The sequence below is a fragment of the Clarias gariepinus genome, chromosome 12 (genome assembly GCF_024256425.1).
Source record: "Clarias gariepinus isolate MV-2021 ecotype Netherlands chromosome 12, CGAR_prim_01v2, whole genome shotgun sequence".
NCBI classification, from domain to species: domain Eukaryota; kingdom Metazoa; phylum Chordata; class Actinopteri; order Siluriformes; family Clariidae; genus Clarias; species Clarias gariepinus.
Genome location: NC_071111.1, coordinates 4,410,567 through 4,426,306, shown reverse-complemented (window position 1 = coordinate 4,426,306; position 15,740 = coordinate 4,410,567). Strand labels below are relative to the sequence as shown.

General features: G+C 36.7%; 1 protein-coding gene across 2 annotated transcripts in view; it reads left to right on the top strand.

The window, feature by feature from the left end:
• ppfia2 (PTPRF interacting protein alpha 2) overlaps positions 1 to 14,455 on the top strand; it is a 72,484-nt gene extending 58,029 nt beyond the window's left edge. The window contains exons 21-30 of one of the 2 annotated variants that reach the window (XM_053508319.1): positions 2,649 to 2,849; positions 3,391 to 3,453; positions 5,035 to 5,064; positions 5,833 to 6,008; positions 8,136 to 8,233; positions 8,418 to 8,593; positions 8,693 to 8,761; positions 9,631 to 9,772; positions 9,893 to 9,977; positions 10,528 to 14,455. In XM_053508319.1, the coding sequence (XP_053364294.1) occupies positions 2,649 to 2,849; positions 3,391 to 3,453; positions 5,035 to 5,064; positions 5,833 to 6,008; positions 8,136 to 8,233; positions 8,418 to 8,593; positions 8,693 to 8,761; positions 9,631 to 9,772; positions 9,893 to 9,951 (1,014 nt within the window). In that variant the 3' untranslated portion in view covers positions 9,952 to 9,977; positions 10,528 to 14,455. Of the gene's footprint in view, positions 1 to 2,648; positions 2,850 to 3,390; positions 3,454 to 4,612; positions 5,065 to 5,832; positions 6,009 to 8,135; positions 8,234 to 8,417; positions 8,594 to 8,692; positions 8,762 to 9,630; positions 9,773 to 9,892; positions 9,978 to 10,527 lie in introns of those variants that run through there. The other variant, XM_053508318.1, reaches the window with a different exon arrangement.
• The last annotated feature ends 1,285 nt before the right edge of the window (positions 14,456 to 15,740 follow it).

The following is a 15,740-nucleotide window of genomic DNA, read 5'->3' as shown; positions in this document are numbered from 1 at the left end:
ATTGGTTACAGCGGTATTAATTCAATTTTATTTGTATAGCGCTTTTAGCAATTTTCATTGCCGCAAAGCAGCTTTACACAGTCAAAAGAATTATTTAAGTTTGTATGAAATGTGAATTTGTATGAATCAAAATGGTCAGTTTGTCCCTGGTGAGCAAGCCGAGGGCGACAGTGGCATTAGAGATGGACGCTGAGGTCCGATTGGTTACAGCAGTATTAGAGATGGACACTGAGGTCCGATTGGTTACAGCAGTATTAGAGATGGACACTGAGGTCCGATTGGTTACAGCAGTATTAGAGATGGACACTGAGGTCCGATTGGTTATAGCAGTATTAGAGATGGACGCTGAGGTCCGATTGGTTAGCAGTATTAGAGATGGACGCTGAGGTCTGATTGGTTACAGTGGTATTAGAGATGGACACTGAGGTCTGATTGGTTACAGCGGTATTAGAGATGGACACTGAGGTCTGATTGGTTACAGCAGTATTAGAGATGGACACTGAGGTCTGATTGGTTACAGCGGTATTAATTCAATTTTATTTGTATAGCGCTTTTAGCAATTTTCATTGCCGCAAAGCAGCTTTACACAGTCAAAAGAATTATTTAAGTTTGTATGAAATGTGAATTTGTATGAATCAAAATGGTCAGTTTGTCCCTGGTGAGCAAGCCGAGGGCGACAGTGGCATTAGAGATGGACGCTGAGGTCTGATTGGTTACAGCAGTATTAGAGATGGACGCTGAGGTCTGATTGGTTACAGCAGTATTAGAGATGGACACTGAGGTCTGATTGGTTACAGCAGTATTAGAGATGGACGCTGAGGTCTGATTGGTTACAGCAGTATTAGAGATGGACGCTGAGGTCTGATTGGTTACAGCAGTATTAGAGATGGACACTGAGGTCTGATTGGTTACAGCAGTATTAGAGATGGACACTGAGGTCTGATTGGTTACAGCAGTATTGGGGCAGAGACTCACAAAAATGAGTGAATTTCCCAGCTAATAGCAAGACTTTCTGCCACCAAGGCGCTGTAGGGTCCTTATGAGATACAACTACACACCTGTGTCGTTTACAGTCATTAAGTCGACGGTGGTGTAATAAGCAACATGGATACACAGGGTTGGCCAAGTCTGAGTAGACACTGGACTGTCATAAAACGACTCTATCTCAAACTCCACTTAACCTGAACTTAGCGCTCCTTTTTCCCCCATGATGCTCCAAACTGCCAGAGAGGCAATTATTTTAGTTAGAGTGTGAAACAATTCGGCACAAGCTGTGCTTGCATAAACCACGTTGTATGTGTGTGTGTGTGTGTAAGCATCAGCAGTTTGTGGTCAGGAGTTACTATACTGCTGTTACACCCTGACTCAGAGCTGCTTTTATAAACCTGCTTTCTCAGCCACACACACACAAATGTGCACACACACAAACAACTTGGTGGTCACCTCGCCCTTACTGTGCTCAGGAGGCTGCAGCTGTGTGTGTGTGTGTGTGTGTGTGTGTGTCGGGTCACTGCTAGGTACAGTGTGACTCATAATGTGCATTGTTTTATTGCATTATTTAACAGCCCCATTCAAACTAAATTAGGAATCTAAAACAAATGTTTACTTACCACTGCTACAGTAAGTCTTTAATGTTCTTAATTTAACATTTTAAACTTCATATTAAAGTTGGTAAGACTTAGACTATTTTAAATATCTTGTGAAAAATCCAGATTAAGTTGTTTTATATCCAGATTAGTGGTTTTAAAATGTTTTTAAATTAAAGTGTAATTAATCCAATTTAATATGTTAAATGGTTCCAGATCAGTGTTTTTTGTATTTTAAATACAAATCCATTTTAAATCTAGAATAATGTTTTAAACCCAAATTTAAGTGTTTTAAAAAGCATTTTAAATTCGGGATTCGGATTAGTATTTTTACTGTTTAATACAGTACGAATTTAATACTTTAGTACAAAATAATTGTAATTAATTATGATGTAAAATCATGTTTGTTTGTTTGTTTTTTATTTATTTTTTTTAATTAAAGATTAAAATAAAAAAAAGATTTTAAAATGTGTTTAAATTATAGATTTATACTAATAAAAAAATTTTTTAATTCACACAAAATAAATTTTTTTATTAATAAATATTTAGCATTTAAAATGTTTATTTATCCCGGAATATTAAGTACACAAATATAATATACAACTCTAAATATCTAAATAAAGTACTTAAAATGAGGATTAATGATTTAAAACCCAATTTAAGTGTATCAAATTAAATACAGAACAGATTTAATACTTTAGTACAAAATAATTGTAATTAATTATGATGTAAAATCATGTTTGTTTGTTTGTTTTTTAAAATTCAGATTAAAATAAAAAAAGAAAAGAAAAATAAGATCAGATTTTAAATCCTGATTATTCTGTTAATAAGTACATGTTAAAATTGATTATATTGTTCTTGTTTTTAAAATAAATAGCTTGTTTAAGTGTATATTGTTTCAGAGTTGTTGTTTTCGCTGTGTGTGATGTAGAGCAGTTTTAACTGAGTAACTGCTGTACAATAGCTCCATCTTGTGGCAGTCTTTAATAAACCTTTTATTCATGAGTAAATATAAAGTATGTCTAAGTCACTCTGTGTGTGTGTGTGTGTGTGTGTGTGTAGCTGTGGTTAGGAATGCCGGCGTGGTACGTGGCAGCGTGCCGGGCGAACGTGAAGAGCGGTGCCATCATGTCAGCTCTGTCTGATACGGAGATCCAGCGTGAGATCGGCATCAGTAACCCGCTGCACCGCCTCAAACTGCGCCTCGCCATCCAGGAGATGGTGTCACTGACCAGCCCCTCAGCTCCGCCCACTTCTCGCACCGTGAGTACATATACACACACATGCATCTGTACAGACACGGGATCCTCAGTGCACTTACACATGCTTAAATCCTCCTGCTCCTTGTCTCTGTGTGTGTTTTCTTCTCCATTTCTACTGTCTTTCACAATATGTTGTCATGGTAACACATCACTTGTAGCAGGAAGCGTTAAAGTGAGATATCAGCACACACACACACACACACACACTAATTACTGTAGTACTGTACACCTCTTCCTCCCCTTTTTATCTTTTCTTCCTCTTTAATCATCCCCCTCTTCCTCTGTTTATTATCATTGACCTTTCTATCATTTTCTGTTAGTTACTTCTTCTCTTTGTTCTTTGCCTCCTCTTTATCCACCGTTTTTTTTTTTAATTATCTTTAGTTACTTTATGTACAGTTTGTGAGCTCTCTGTGCCATGTCACATGACCTGACCGTGACGCTGTAACACTATTGGCTTACAGTGGTGCTGCTCTTCTTCTTTAACACTGCTTGCCCCTCTCTGATTGGATGGCTGCTCTCTGTGGCCCCGCCCACTTTAGCCATCAGGCAATGTGTGGGTGACGCATGAGGAGATGGAAACACTCGCGGCTCCGTCTAAAACGGTCAGTTCTCCTTCTCTACCTCTCCACCCTTCCCTCACTCCCTCCGTCCCACTGCCACACCCGCTCTCCATCTTCATCCTGCTGTTCTCCTCCGACTCACACACACACACACACACACACACACAGACTTGATAATTTCTGTTATAACATTAGTTATTAATTATTAATTATTATTAATTAAATTAATTATTTATTAATTACACATAATTGCTGTGCAAAAAAATGTGTTTTAAATGGTAAGACAGAGCACTGACTGGACAGAGAGACATATATGGACAGAGAGATGAACATGCAGATGGACGGAGAAGCTCTTAGGCAGACAGATCCAGTAGATAAATGGACGCACACATTGCCGGTCAGAAAGACAGACAGAGTAATAAACAAATGATCAAAAAGAATGAATACATAGATAGGACAAATAGACAGACAGAAAGGACAGATAAACAGATACTTACATTGTTGGACACAGTGAGACACATGTCTGGACAGAAAGAGAGAAAGTCAGTCAGAGAATCGGACAGAAAGACAAAAGGAAGAACAAACAGATAGACAGACAAATGAATGGATGGTAAGACAAAACTTGTCAGAGACAGACAGACAGCTGGGCAGACAGACACATAAGCAGGTGGTGAGACTGACAGAAGGACGAACATACAGACAGAAGAAGATACAAGAGGACAGACAGACGGAACAAGAGAGAAATGACCAGATGGTGGGACAGTGAGCCAAACAGCTGGGCAGAGAGACAGACAGGAGGACAACCAGACAGACAAATGAGAAGACAGTGAGACAGCAGATAGAGACAGACAGACAGGGAGAGACAGACCAATTGGGAAAATGCACACACAGATTATATCAATAGAAAGAAAGCCTGGACAGAAAGAAACGCAGTGTAAATTATAGACATTACAATATACAACATAAATCATAAAATAAATTAAATAAAACGAAATTTTTTAAGTTTTCCGCTATAAACACACCCACAGCAGTTGATCCTCAGCCACTGTTTTTGTTTTCTCTGTTCATGTCATAATTCTTACACACACACACACATCATCATTATCATCATCATGCCCATAACGTGTGTATTTATTTTAATTTACTTCCTATTTGTGTTTTTAAAATGCTTCACCTTATAAAAAGCTTTCTTCTTATGTAGAAGGTGCCAGACAGAGCTTACAGAAACACACTAGCGGCCGTCCACCGTTCGCATTTTAAGGTGTGAAATAAGGACATATGTTCAAATATTTTATTAAGTAAATGGCAAAACAACAATGTATGTTTAGCGCATGAAGTGATGTTGGTTAAGATTGCTGAATGCTTACTAGAACAAGCTGTTTATCCGGTAGCTCTGTTAGCATTTCAGTAAAACAGCAGAAATGTCCATTAAACACAGTTATATCTGAAAAAGGGGTTTATTCTACTTTTGCTGTGTACTGTATATCATAGCATGGCTAGCTTCAGCTAGCTGCATTAAAAAAAAATACAGTACTTACCAAAATTGTGTGTGTGTGTGTGTGTGTGTGTGTGTGTTGGATCATCTGCTAACACTGTGGATGTTTGTTTATGCTGTAACAGAAGTCCCAGTCTGAAGAAGGAAGCTGGTCTCAGGTAAGATCCTGACTGATGGCTAACTTCATTTTAAAACGCAGTCTGGTTAGCATCGTAAACCTCCTCTGTCCTGAAGACATCAGAGAACCTCCCAGCTTTACCTCTGACTGACACTGGAGACTCCTTCCATACATGTAGCATAAACATCTTTTTACTTTACCTATATTCATGACTATTATAATCCACTTATTATTACTGAATCATTTAAACCAGTGTTTTTCAAGCTTTTTTCAGCCAAGGTACATTTTTAATTGAAAAAAAATCACAAGGCACACCAACAATCGAAACTGTAAAAAAATAAAACTCTGTAGCCTATATTAACAATATACAGCCAGTATATAACAGACTTTTTTTTATCTTTCATATTTCTACCTAAATAATAATTAAATAATTGAAAAATTTCCCACACCTGACGATTTCTCACAACACACTAGTGTACCACGGCACAGTGGTTAAAAAACATTGATTTAAACTGACGTTTCTGTAAATGTGCCGTTGTTATGCTTATTATAAACCTGTGCCACTGTCAGAGCTGCTGTTCTAGAGAACAAATCAACACCTTTTGTCCAATTAAAGTGCAGAATTCAACAACACTGTATTTTAACATTAAATAAATAATACAACGTGTGTCTATTTCTATTAACTAGTATTGTCGTCTAGTAACGTGTGTCTATTTCTATACTAGTAATAATACTAGTTATGATCTAAGTGTGTAGATGTCTAAAGTGTGTGTGTGTGTGTGTGTGTGTGTGTGTGTGTGTGTGGTAGACGCTAGCATACGGCGACATGAATCATGAGTGGATCGGTAACGAGTGGCTGCCCAGCCTTGGCCTACCTCAGTATCGCAGCTACTTCATGGAGTGTTTGGTGGACGCACGAATGCTGGATCATCTGACCAAGAAGGACCTTCGCGTTCATCTCAAAATGGTGGACAGCTTCCACAGGTACAAACACCGCAAAAACAACATACAGCTTACTGTCCTAAACTTAAAACTTGACAGACATTTTCCACAGGTACCATCTTAAAAACCTTAAAACTAGTGGACATCTTTCACAGGTACCATCTTAAAAACCTTAAAACTAGTGGACATCTTACACAGGTACCATCTTAAACACTTTAAAACTAGTGGACATCTTCCGCAGGTACCATCTTATAAACCTTAAAACTAGTGGACATCTTGCGCAGGTACCATCCTAAACACCTTAAAACTAGTGGACATCTTCCGCAGGTACCATCCTAAACACCTTAAAACTAGTGGACATCTTGCGCAGGTACCATCCTAAACACCTTAAAACTAGTAGACATCTTCCGCAGGTACCATCCTAAACACCTTAAAACTAGTGGACATCTTTCCAGGTACCATCCTAAACACCTTAAAACTAGTGGACATCTTCCGCGGGTACCATCCTAAACACCTTAAAACTAGTGGACATCTCCCGCGGGTACCATCCTAAACACCTTAAAACTATTGGACATCTTCCGCAGGTACCATCTTAAAAACCTTAAAACTAGTGGACATCTTCCGCAGGTACCATCTTAAACACCTTAAAACTAGTGGACATCTTCCGCAGGTACCATCTTAAACACCTTAAAACTAGTGGACATCTTGCGCAGGTACCATCCTAAACACCTTAAAACTAGTAGACATCTTCCGCAGGTACCATCCTAAACACCTTAAAACTAGTGGACATCTTTCGCAGGTACCATCCTAAACACCTTAAAACTAGTGGACATCTTCCGCGGGTACCATCCCAAACACCTTAAAACTAGTGGACATCTCCCGCGGGTACCATCCTAAACACCTTAAAACTATTGGACATCTTCCGCAGGTACCATCTTAAAAACCTTAAAACTAGTGGACATCTTCCGCAGGTACCATCTTGAACACCTTAAAACTAGTGGACATCTTCCGCAGGTACCATCCTAAACACCTTAAAACTAGTAGACATCTTCCGCAGGTACCATCCTAAACACCTTAAAACTAGTGGACATCTTTCGCAGGTACCATCCTAAACACCTTAAAACTAGTGGACATCTTCCGCAGGTACCATCCTAAACACCTTAAAACTAGTGGACATCTCCCGCGGGTACCATCCTAAACACCTTAAAACTATTGGACATCTTCCGCAGGTACCATCTTAAAAACCTTAAAACTAGTGGACATCTTCCGCAGGTACCATCTTAAACACCTTAAAACTAGTGGACATCTTCCGCAGGTACCATCTTAAACACCTTAAAACTAGTGGACATCTTCCGCAGGTACCATCTTAAACACCTTAAAACTAGTGGACATCTTCCGCAGGTACCATCTTAAACACCTTAAAACTAGTGGACATCTTCCACAGGTACCATCTTAAACACCTTAAAACTAGTGGACATCTTCCGCAGGTACCATCTTAAACACCTTAAAACTAGTGGACATCTTCCGCAGGTACCATCTTAAACACCTTAAAACTAGTGGACATCTACCGCAGGTACCATCTTAAACACCTTAAAACTAGTGGACATCTTCCGCAGGTACCATCTTAAACACCTTAAAACTAGTGGACATCTTCCGCAGGTACCATCTTAAACACCTTAAAACTAGTGGACATCTTCCGCAGGTACCATCTTAAACACCTTAAAACTAGTGGACATCTTCCGCAGGTACCATCTTAAACACCTTAAAACTAGTGGACATCTTCCGCAGGTACCATCTTAAACACCTTAAAACTAGTGGACATCTTCCGCAGGTACCATCTTAAACACCTTAAAACTAGTGGACATCTTCCACAGGTACCATCTTAAACACTTTAAAACTAGTGGACATCTTCCGCAGGTGCCATCTTAAACACTTTAAAACTATTGGACATCTTCCGCAGGTACCATCTTAAACACCTTAAAACCAGTGGACATCCTAAGCCCTAGCACTGACGGATTTCACGAGTACAAATCTCAACACCTCAAACAGATTTAATAGGCCTGAACCGAAACACCTCAGGAATGGTGAAAATTTGAGACAGTATAAAGTATTTATAGCGAGGCTAATGCTAAACGTTAAAGTGAACAACTCACTCAATGTGTTTAACAGGACGAGTCTTCAGTACGGAATCATGTGTCTGAAAAAGCTCAACTACGACCGCAAAGAGCTGGAGAGACGGCGAGAGAGCAGTCTGCATGAAATGAGAGGTCTCTCTCTCTTTCTTCCTCTCTCTCTCTTTCTCTCTCTCTCACACACACACACACACACACACCTTAAATTAAAACTAAATTAAAACTTTTTAAAACATCAACTATTTTAAGCAACGACATGTGGAAATAATGTCCACTTGTCGGTTGTACCCGATCATTGTGTGTGTGTGTGTGTGTGTAGACGTGCTGGTATGGAGTAACGAGCGTGTGATTCGGTGGGTTCAGAGTATCGGTCTCCGTGACTACGCCAACATCCTTCTAGAGAGTGGTGTTCACGGAGCGCTGATCGCCCTCGACAACAACTTCGACTACAGCAGCCTCGCCCTGTTACTGCAGATCCCCAACCAGAACACTCAGGTACACACCCACCCACACACACACCCACACACACACACACACACACACACACACGCACACACACACAGGTTTTAAAGTCACAGTGTTTTTCCCCTTTAGGCTCGTCAAATTCTGGAGAGAGAATACAACAACCTGCTGGCGTTGGGTACAGAGAGACGACTAGACGAGGTGTGTGTGTGTGTGTTCTGAAAATTTTGTTTCTACAGTAAACATTAGTATAATAAAGCAATATCACACTCGAGGTCTGGCTATTGTACTGAATATCAGCACGGCAGTGATGCGGTCGTAGGCACAAGGGTGCAGCGGGAGTACTGAAGATATCACAGCCGTGCTGATATTAAGCACAACAGCACAATCTACAGTGTGATATTGCTTTTATACAACATTTCCACAAACACCGTTTATCATCTACAGATTATGATTTGTTTCTTTACTTACCCAGTTATTTTGCTCCGCCCACACATATCCATCAGCGTTTGGGGGAACTAACTAACCACGACTGGTGGAGCTGGTGACTGACAGTTAGTGTAATTAACAGGAGGTGAAAGTAGTTTTAAACCCTCACCGGCACTCTGTAGCCAAAAGGTGAGGAGAATAAATCATGGAGGTGGTGGACAGTCCTGAGAAACTTAGTAGACTATATTTCCACTTATTCCGCTTTAGAATATCAGCTGCGTTAACTTCCTGGTTCCGAAGTTGAATCCCAAATAGCGTTACATGGAAAGCTAGTGCACTATGTAGGGCGTCCAATTCCTCGTTCCACACACCATCGCAGTATTGCGCATAATTAACCATTGTTAGAACACCTGTGACATCGTGGAGTGAAACATGTACAGCGTAACAGCACTGGGATGCTTAACTACATCATCACTCATGGAAAGCCTCTCGTCCAATCAGATTACTCCATCACTTTTGTATAATTTGAGATGATACAATACAGCACACAATAATAGGATTTGAATTGCATTGTATACTGTGCATGTGTCTGAGTCTGTGTGTGTGTGTGTGTGTGTGTGTGTGTGTGTGTGTGTGTGCAGGATTTCCGTGGCCCAGCGTGGAGGAGACAGTTTCCCCCTCGTGATATTCACGGGATCAGTATGATGCCCGGATCAGCAGAGACACTGCCAGCTGGGTTCCGCGTGACAACATCAGCACACACACACCGGATCCCAGCAGACGGTATGTCTCAAACACACACACACACACACACACACACATACATACTCAGATCCAGACAATCAGACAGTGTCTACATTTTTGGTTTCTCATGGTAGATTGTGTGTGTGTGCACGCGCATAGTTGGGCCGTCAGCAGTGCAGCGATTGGACAGTTCCACTGTGAGGACATACTCATGCTGAGAGAGGGACAACAGGGACACGCAACGGTGAACAACACATGGACATAGACGCACACTCAAACACACAATTTTTTACATTAGTTTAAACTTACCGTTATTATTATTATTATTATTTTTACATAAGCTCAATTAAGTTATTCTAAAATAGATAATTGTTGAATTATCATGATTTATTTATGATTCATAAAACATTTTAAATATATTTTTATTACTAAGTGACATAATTTGTTTTTAATGGTAGCTGTATTAAAAATACATATTTCCTTTTTTTATTAAATAGTTAATTGTTATTAATCTTGTTATTATTATTATGAAGGTTTTACGGTTTAGATTTAATTTTAAAATATTTGCTATTTATATTTGTACTTTTTTGTAATTTGTATTTTTAATACTTTTATAGTATTTTAGAATATTTTTTACTAATAGGATTTTTTCTATTAAACATTTGTTTTTATATAAAATTCCGTATATATTAAAGTATATGTGTTTAACTATTTCTGAATATTTGTACAGAACGTAATACATTTTAAATGTACATGTAATTATATAATAAATTGTCTGTTTGTGTGTCTTCCAGCCATGTTGCGTAGTTGAGTGTGATGGTGATGGGGAACAGAGATCTGCTCACACACACACTGCCAAGAGAACACGTGTTGCCCAGACAGACGGGGCCAAACTTTAAAGCGCCACGGTGCTCTCCTGCCCCGCCCGCACACCCCACCCCCTGCCCCACCCTCGCTACACCAGACTGTACAGGATTATAGATTCACAATTTTATATATAAATCTCTATCATCTACTGACACACTGCTGTATTCAACACCCACTTTATTCCTGCTAACTCTGTGCACATTTAATATCACACGCTTTTATTACTTTCTTCCATACCTCACACACACACACACACGCACACACCACAGTTGGTGTGTTAGAAGAGCGTAAAATATGAATGTGTGAAGGGTAAGAGGTTAAACACTGCTGCTTTAAGAAACTACATGCTATTAGTTTTAAATTCCAAGTGCACTACCACAAACTGCTTTTATTTTATTAGTAACGTCATAAAAAAATATTTATTGACTTAAAGTCCAATAATATGTCATGCTATTGAGGAACACATAGTATAACACATAGCGAGAATGTTAATACTGACAAATCAGTTCTAACAAATCTTTCACCTTTAAAAATTAGGTATTTATTTTTTTGTGGATATAAATGAGTTTTTAAAGTTATACTGCCACGGACAAAAGTGATTTGCAGTAGCGATGCATCACATAAACAGTAACTTTATTAGTTACACTGTCTTTCATGTTTACTTTTTTAACTTTAACTTTGCAAGATTTTGATCCACTTCGATTTCCATACGCTACAGCACTGAGACCCCGTTGTTTCTAATGCCTTGAATGGAAAGCAAATAAGTTATTTTTGTTCTTATAAATTTGCCTGGGTCTAATCTACATAACAGAAATCATTAGCATAGTCCAAGGTGTTCCACAGGGTTATGTTCTGGGCTCGTATCATTTTCATTAATTACACTATCAAGGTCTTGTTTTAATGTGGAATCAAAGGGCTTTTACACTAATGCCAAGATTTACATTATTATGGAAAATACTGAAGAACATAGCATAACTAATGTTATGCCAGTAAAGTAAGTAACTAACTAAAGGTAGCACATCAGGTCATGTTACTAAACCTAATTAAAAAGGAAGTAACACTGGAGACATTAAGAAAATAAATCAAGTTAAGGTAGTGATACAAATATTACAAAAAGCAAAGAAATATTATAAGCTAATTAAGTACCTCAAATAAAAGGGAGTGACAATACAGAAATTTATGTTGAAAATTTTTAACTTGTACAGAATTTTATATTACATTATTAATTGTAGATCTATTACTAAATTTTGGCTAAAATGAATTAGTACAGTACTAGCAAGCTAGCAAAGAAATTATCATTGCATTATTAAGGTTAGTAAAGTAATATTACAAAATCAGCTAGTAAATCAAAGTTTTTACTGGCTTTGATTTACTAGCTGATTTTGTAATATCACTTTACTAACCTTGTAAAGTAAAAAAAAAAACAATCATACAGAGGATTAGCTAGTGTAGAATGTAACGTTATTAAAGTTAAACTAGTGTAAGAAATAGGATTACCAAAGATACATTGGAAAGTAATGTTATAAATACAAATTAATAAATCAACTATTACAAACTAAACAAACTGTTACTTTAGTACCCTAACTTAATTTTAACATTAATTTAAAGCACAGAAATAACAGTGCAGATGTTAAGATTAATAATTGTAAACCTAAACAAGGGAACATGGAAATAACAGCAAAAAAGTTAAGCTAGTAATGTTACCATACTACTGTAATTTGACTCTAAGTTACTGCAAGTAATTAAAACACTACTAGTTTAAGTTAGCTACTAAACAAATGAAAAACTAATTAGCAGTACAGATTTTAAGACCATAAAACAAGCAATTTTACTTAAGTTTACCTAGTAACATACTGAAAGTAATATCACGTAATAAACAAAGCAAAGTAACATCACATGCTAGTGAAGCAAGAAATGTTACTGAAAAAAAAAGGATGTAACAGTACAGAAACTAAGCTAGTGAAAACATTGCACAATTGACAATGCAGTATGTAATGTTACATAACTGAAAGGAAGTATTTTTATTATTATTACTGAAGTTAGGCTAAAATTAAGTAACAGTACATAAGGTATGCTAATGAAGAAAATCACAAAATGTATATTAGTAATTACCTAGTAAATAAAAGGGTGGCTTTTTTGACTATATTTTTTTAGTAACAGCAAATAAGTTATGCTAGTAATGTTGGATTAGAATCAGAAAAACTTAATTGCCTGTGAGTTGTGCTTAAGGACGGGTAAACCAAAAACGAACATCTGACGATAGACATTAGATTTTAAATAAAGACGTTTTAGTAAATTTAATTTAGGGCATCGGAACAAAACTAATTAAAGCTAGTGAAGCTAGCTTTGAGGAAGAGCATGCACATGAAGCAAGTCCATTAAGTAACATTACTGAAGCTAGTAAAGTCATCCTCTCTAGCATCAGTTAAATAAAGCTGCACTTGGCTATTAACATGGCTGATTTAGTGTTTATTAAATGTGAAACCCTGTCACAACTTCACATCCAAAGTGTAGGTTCAAATAAATTTGCTTAAAAAGGAAAAAATCCATATTTAGATTATTAATGATTTTCTTCATGATGAATAAACACAAAACCTGTGGAAAGTTGTGGTTTTTAACATCTTTTATAACTTTGGGTTCAGCCCTTATTCAGCACAAACTCTTGCTTGGAAGTCGATCATGACTTTGCTGAATCTTTTCATAGTATGTGCACTGAAGTACTTAAACATTCCAAAGCCTTTGAAAAACAAATTAGTAATATCGAAACACTAAGATTTATTCTGATGTTTTGTATAACTTCTTAATTTATTACAGCAGTTAACTTATCGGATGTATGAATAAATCATTTAAAGCTTCCAGAGTTCGTTTAGAGGCGTTTCAATATGATGCAATTCAGTATTATAAAGTTTAAACAGTGTTAGCTTGGAGAAGTCAGAGGCCACGCCCCCTTTTTCGGGACTGATGCACAATCTAAAAGCACACACTTTTCTCACGCCTATTTCACTCGGGCTGACAGATAAAGCGGCCACACCTGGGTTTAAACAAAAAGGTCCCAAAACGGGGGGGGGGGGGACCCCTGTTAAACTGTCAAATAAAAAGCCACACCCCTTTTACTAAATCTGATCAGCCCACACACTGTTAATGAAAAAGAGTTTCTGGTAGTGCACTCAGACTGCTGGATGTAGAAAGAGTCCCAACACTCTGCTGCCATCATCACTCATCAGCCAATCATCTGGCTTCTTCATCAAGCAAAACCCCGCCTCTCAACTAGGAGAAATAACTACAAGACAGGCGTAGCTTCTAGTGAACATAGAGTGTGTAACGACTTTTCCAAGTCCAGACTTAACTTTTAAAAGACGACAAACCTGTTGCTTGCTGTGAATTATTTTATTATTTCTGTGTAAAGATGTTGAATTATTTTCTGTAGGCGTTGCCCGGGTGACCTCATGTACAGAACCTCCTTCCTGTCTTCAAGTTATTTCTGCACGTTACAGAGAATCATTTTATTTATTTTGTGTCCATTTTTTATTTATTACTGATTGTATTTTGGTCAAAACTATGTGGTGATCAAAAAATATTGTCAATAAAAAGTACAGTATACAAAAAAGCATGTCAGTCTGCTGGTCTGGATTTTAATTTTTCTAGTAACTTTAGGAGACCTGACTTTAGCTTGTGCGTGTACAGTCAAGCAAATAACATCACAATTATATCATAACTGCAGTTAGCAATCAAGAGTTATGATACGATACTGATATTAAAGTACTAAAGCAATAAACATGATCAAAGTTAGGAAAGTTACAAGTAGGATTATTTAAATTAGGCTAGTAAAGGTTAGGCTGCTAAAATTAACAAATGTTAAAGTAAGCTAAATAGAAGTAATAATGAAAAGTATAGTTTATTTACTGATGCAAGTAACAAAGGAAGTAATGTTACTAAAGTTGGGCTAGCAAGTAATGTTACCTGGTTAAGCTACACAGAATTAATAGTTAATATATATAATTAAGCTACAGTATAGTTAAGAAGTTAAATAAAAGAAACGCAACTAACATTAAGCCATTTTTTAAAATATTGCTTTAACTAAAGTTTATTAAGTAAATCAAATTATGCTACTAAAGTTAGTAAAGTAAAGCAAATAATGCTGCTATAGTTAGTAAAGTAAAGCAAACAGTGCTACAGTACCAAAGTTCATAAAGCCAATTATGCAACAAAAGTCAGTAAAGTAAATGTTTATAAAATGAGTATAGTAAAGCAAATATTGCTACTATAGTAGGTAATGCAAATTATGTTACTAAAGTAAAATAATTCAAATAGTTATACCAATGTTAATAGTTTAACATCAGTTATTCCTATTCATGTTCTCCGATTCCTATTTCTATTCTTTTATTCTTAGGTCACGAGCAGTTGTCTAAGCATTTCACTGCATGTCGTACTGTGTATGACTGTGTATGTGACAAATAAAATTTGAATTTGAATAAGGTAAATAAAGGTATCAAAGTTACTAAGATAACAACTAAAAGTAGTAAAGTAATTTAATAACTTCAGTATTATTACAAAACTTTAACTAAGTATGATTTTATTTTACTATTTTTAGGCATAAATTTATTTTTCTGTTGGCAGATAATTTTGATTAATTCTGGACAAAAAAAGCATAAAATAAAAAACAGACATTTACACTTAAAATTATTTGTAAAATATGTCTAGGAATAAGGTAGAAATCCTATATGTGGTTTGCCATACTCTGTTTTTTACTATATTCAAGATATATTTTACGTGCTAAGAGGTAATTTTTTTTGAGTTACTGTAACTTTAGTAATGTAAGGGTAGTAAAGTAGATACTGTATCATTACTAACATCTATAGTAGACTTAAAATAGTAAATTACACGTTTTATTATTGCAGTTATTCTACCAGAAGTGAACAAGAAAGACATTAAAAAAGCAAGTGAAGTAAGTAACAATACCAAAGATTAGAAAGTTAGAAAAAGTAGAATTACTACTGAGAATAGCATTACAGCTATTAGTTAAAAAAAAACTTTAACTAGCAAACTTTTTAGATAGATTTAGGAACAGAAATAGAACAGATTTTAAGCAGGAATGTTACTAAAGTTAAGCTAGAAAAGTAAAATAACTAAAGACAGCCAG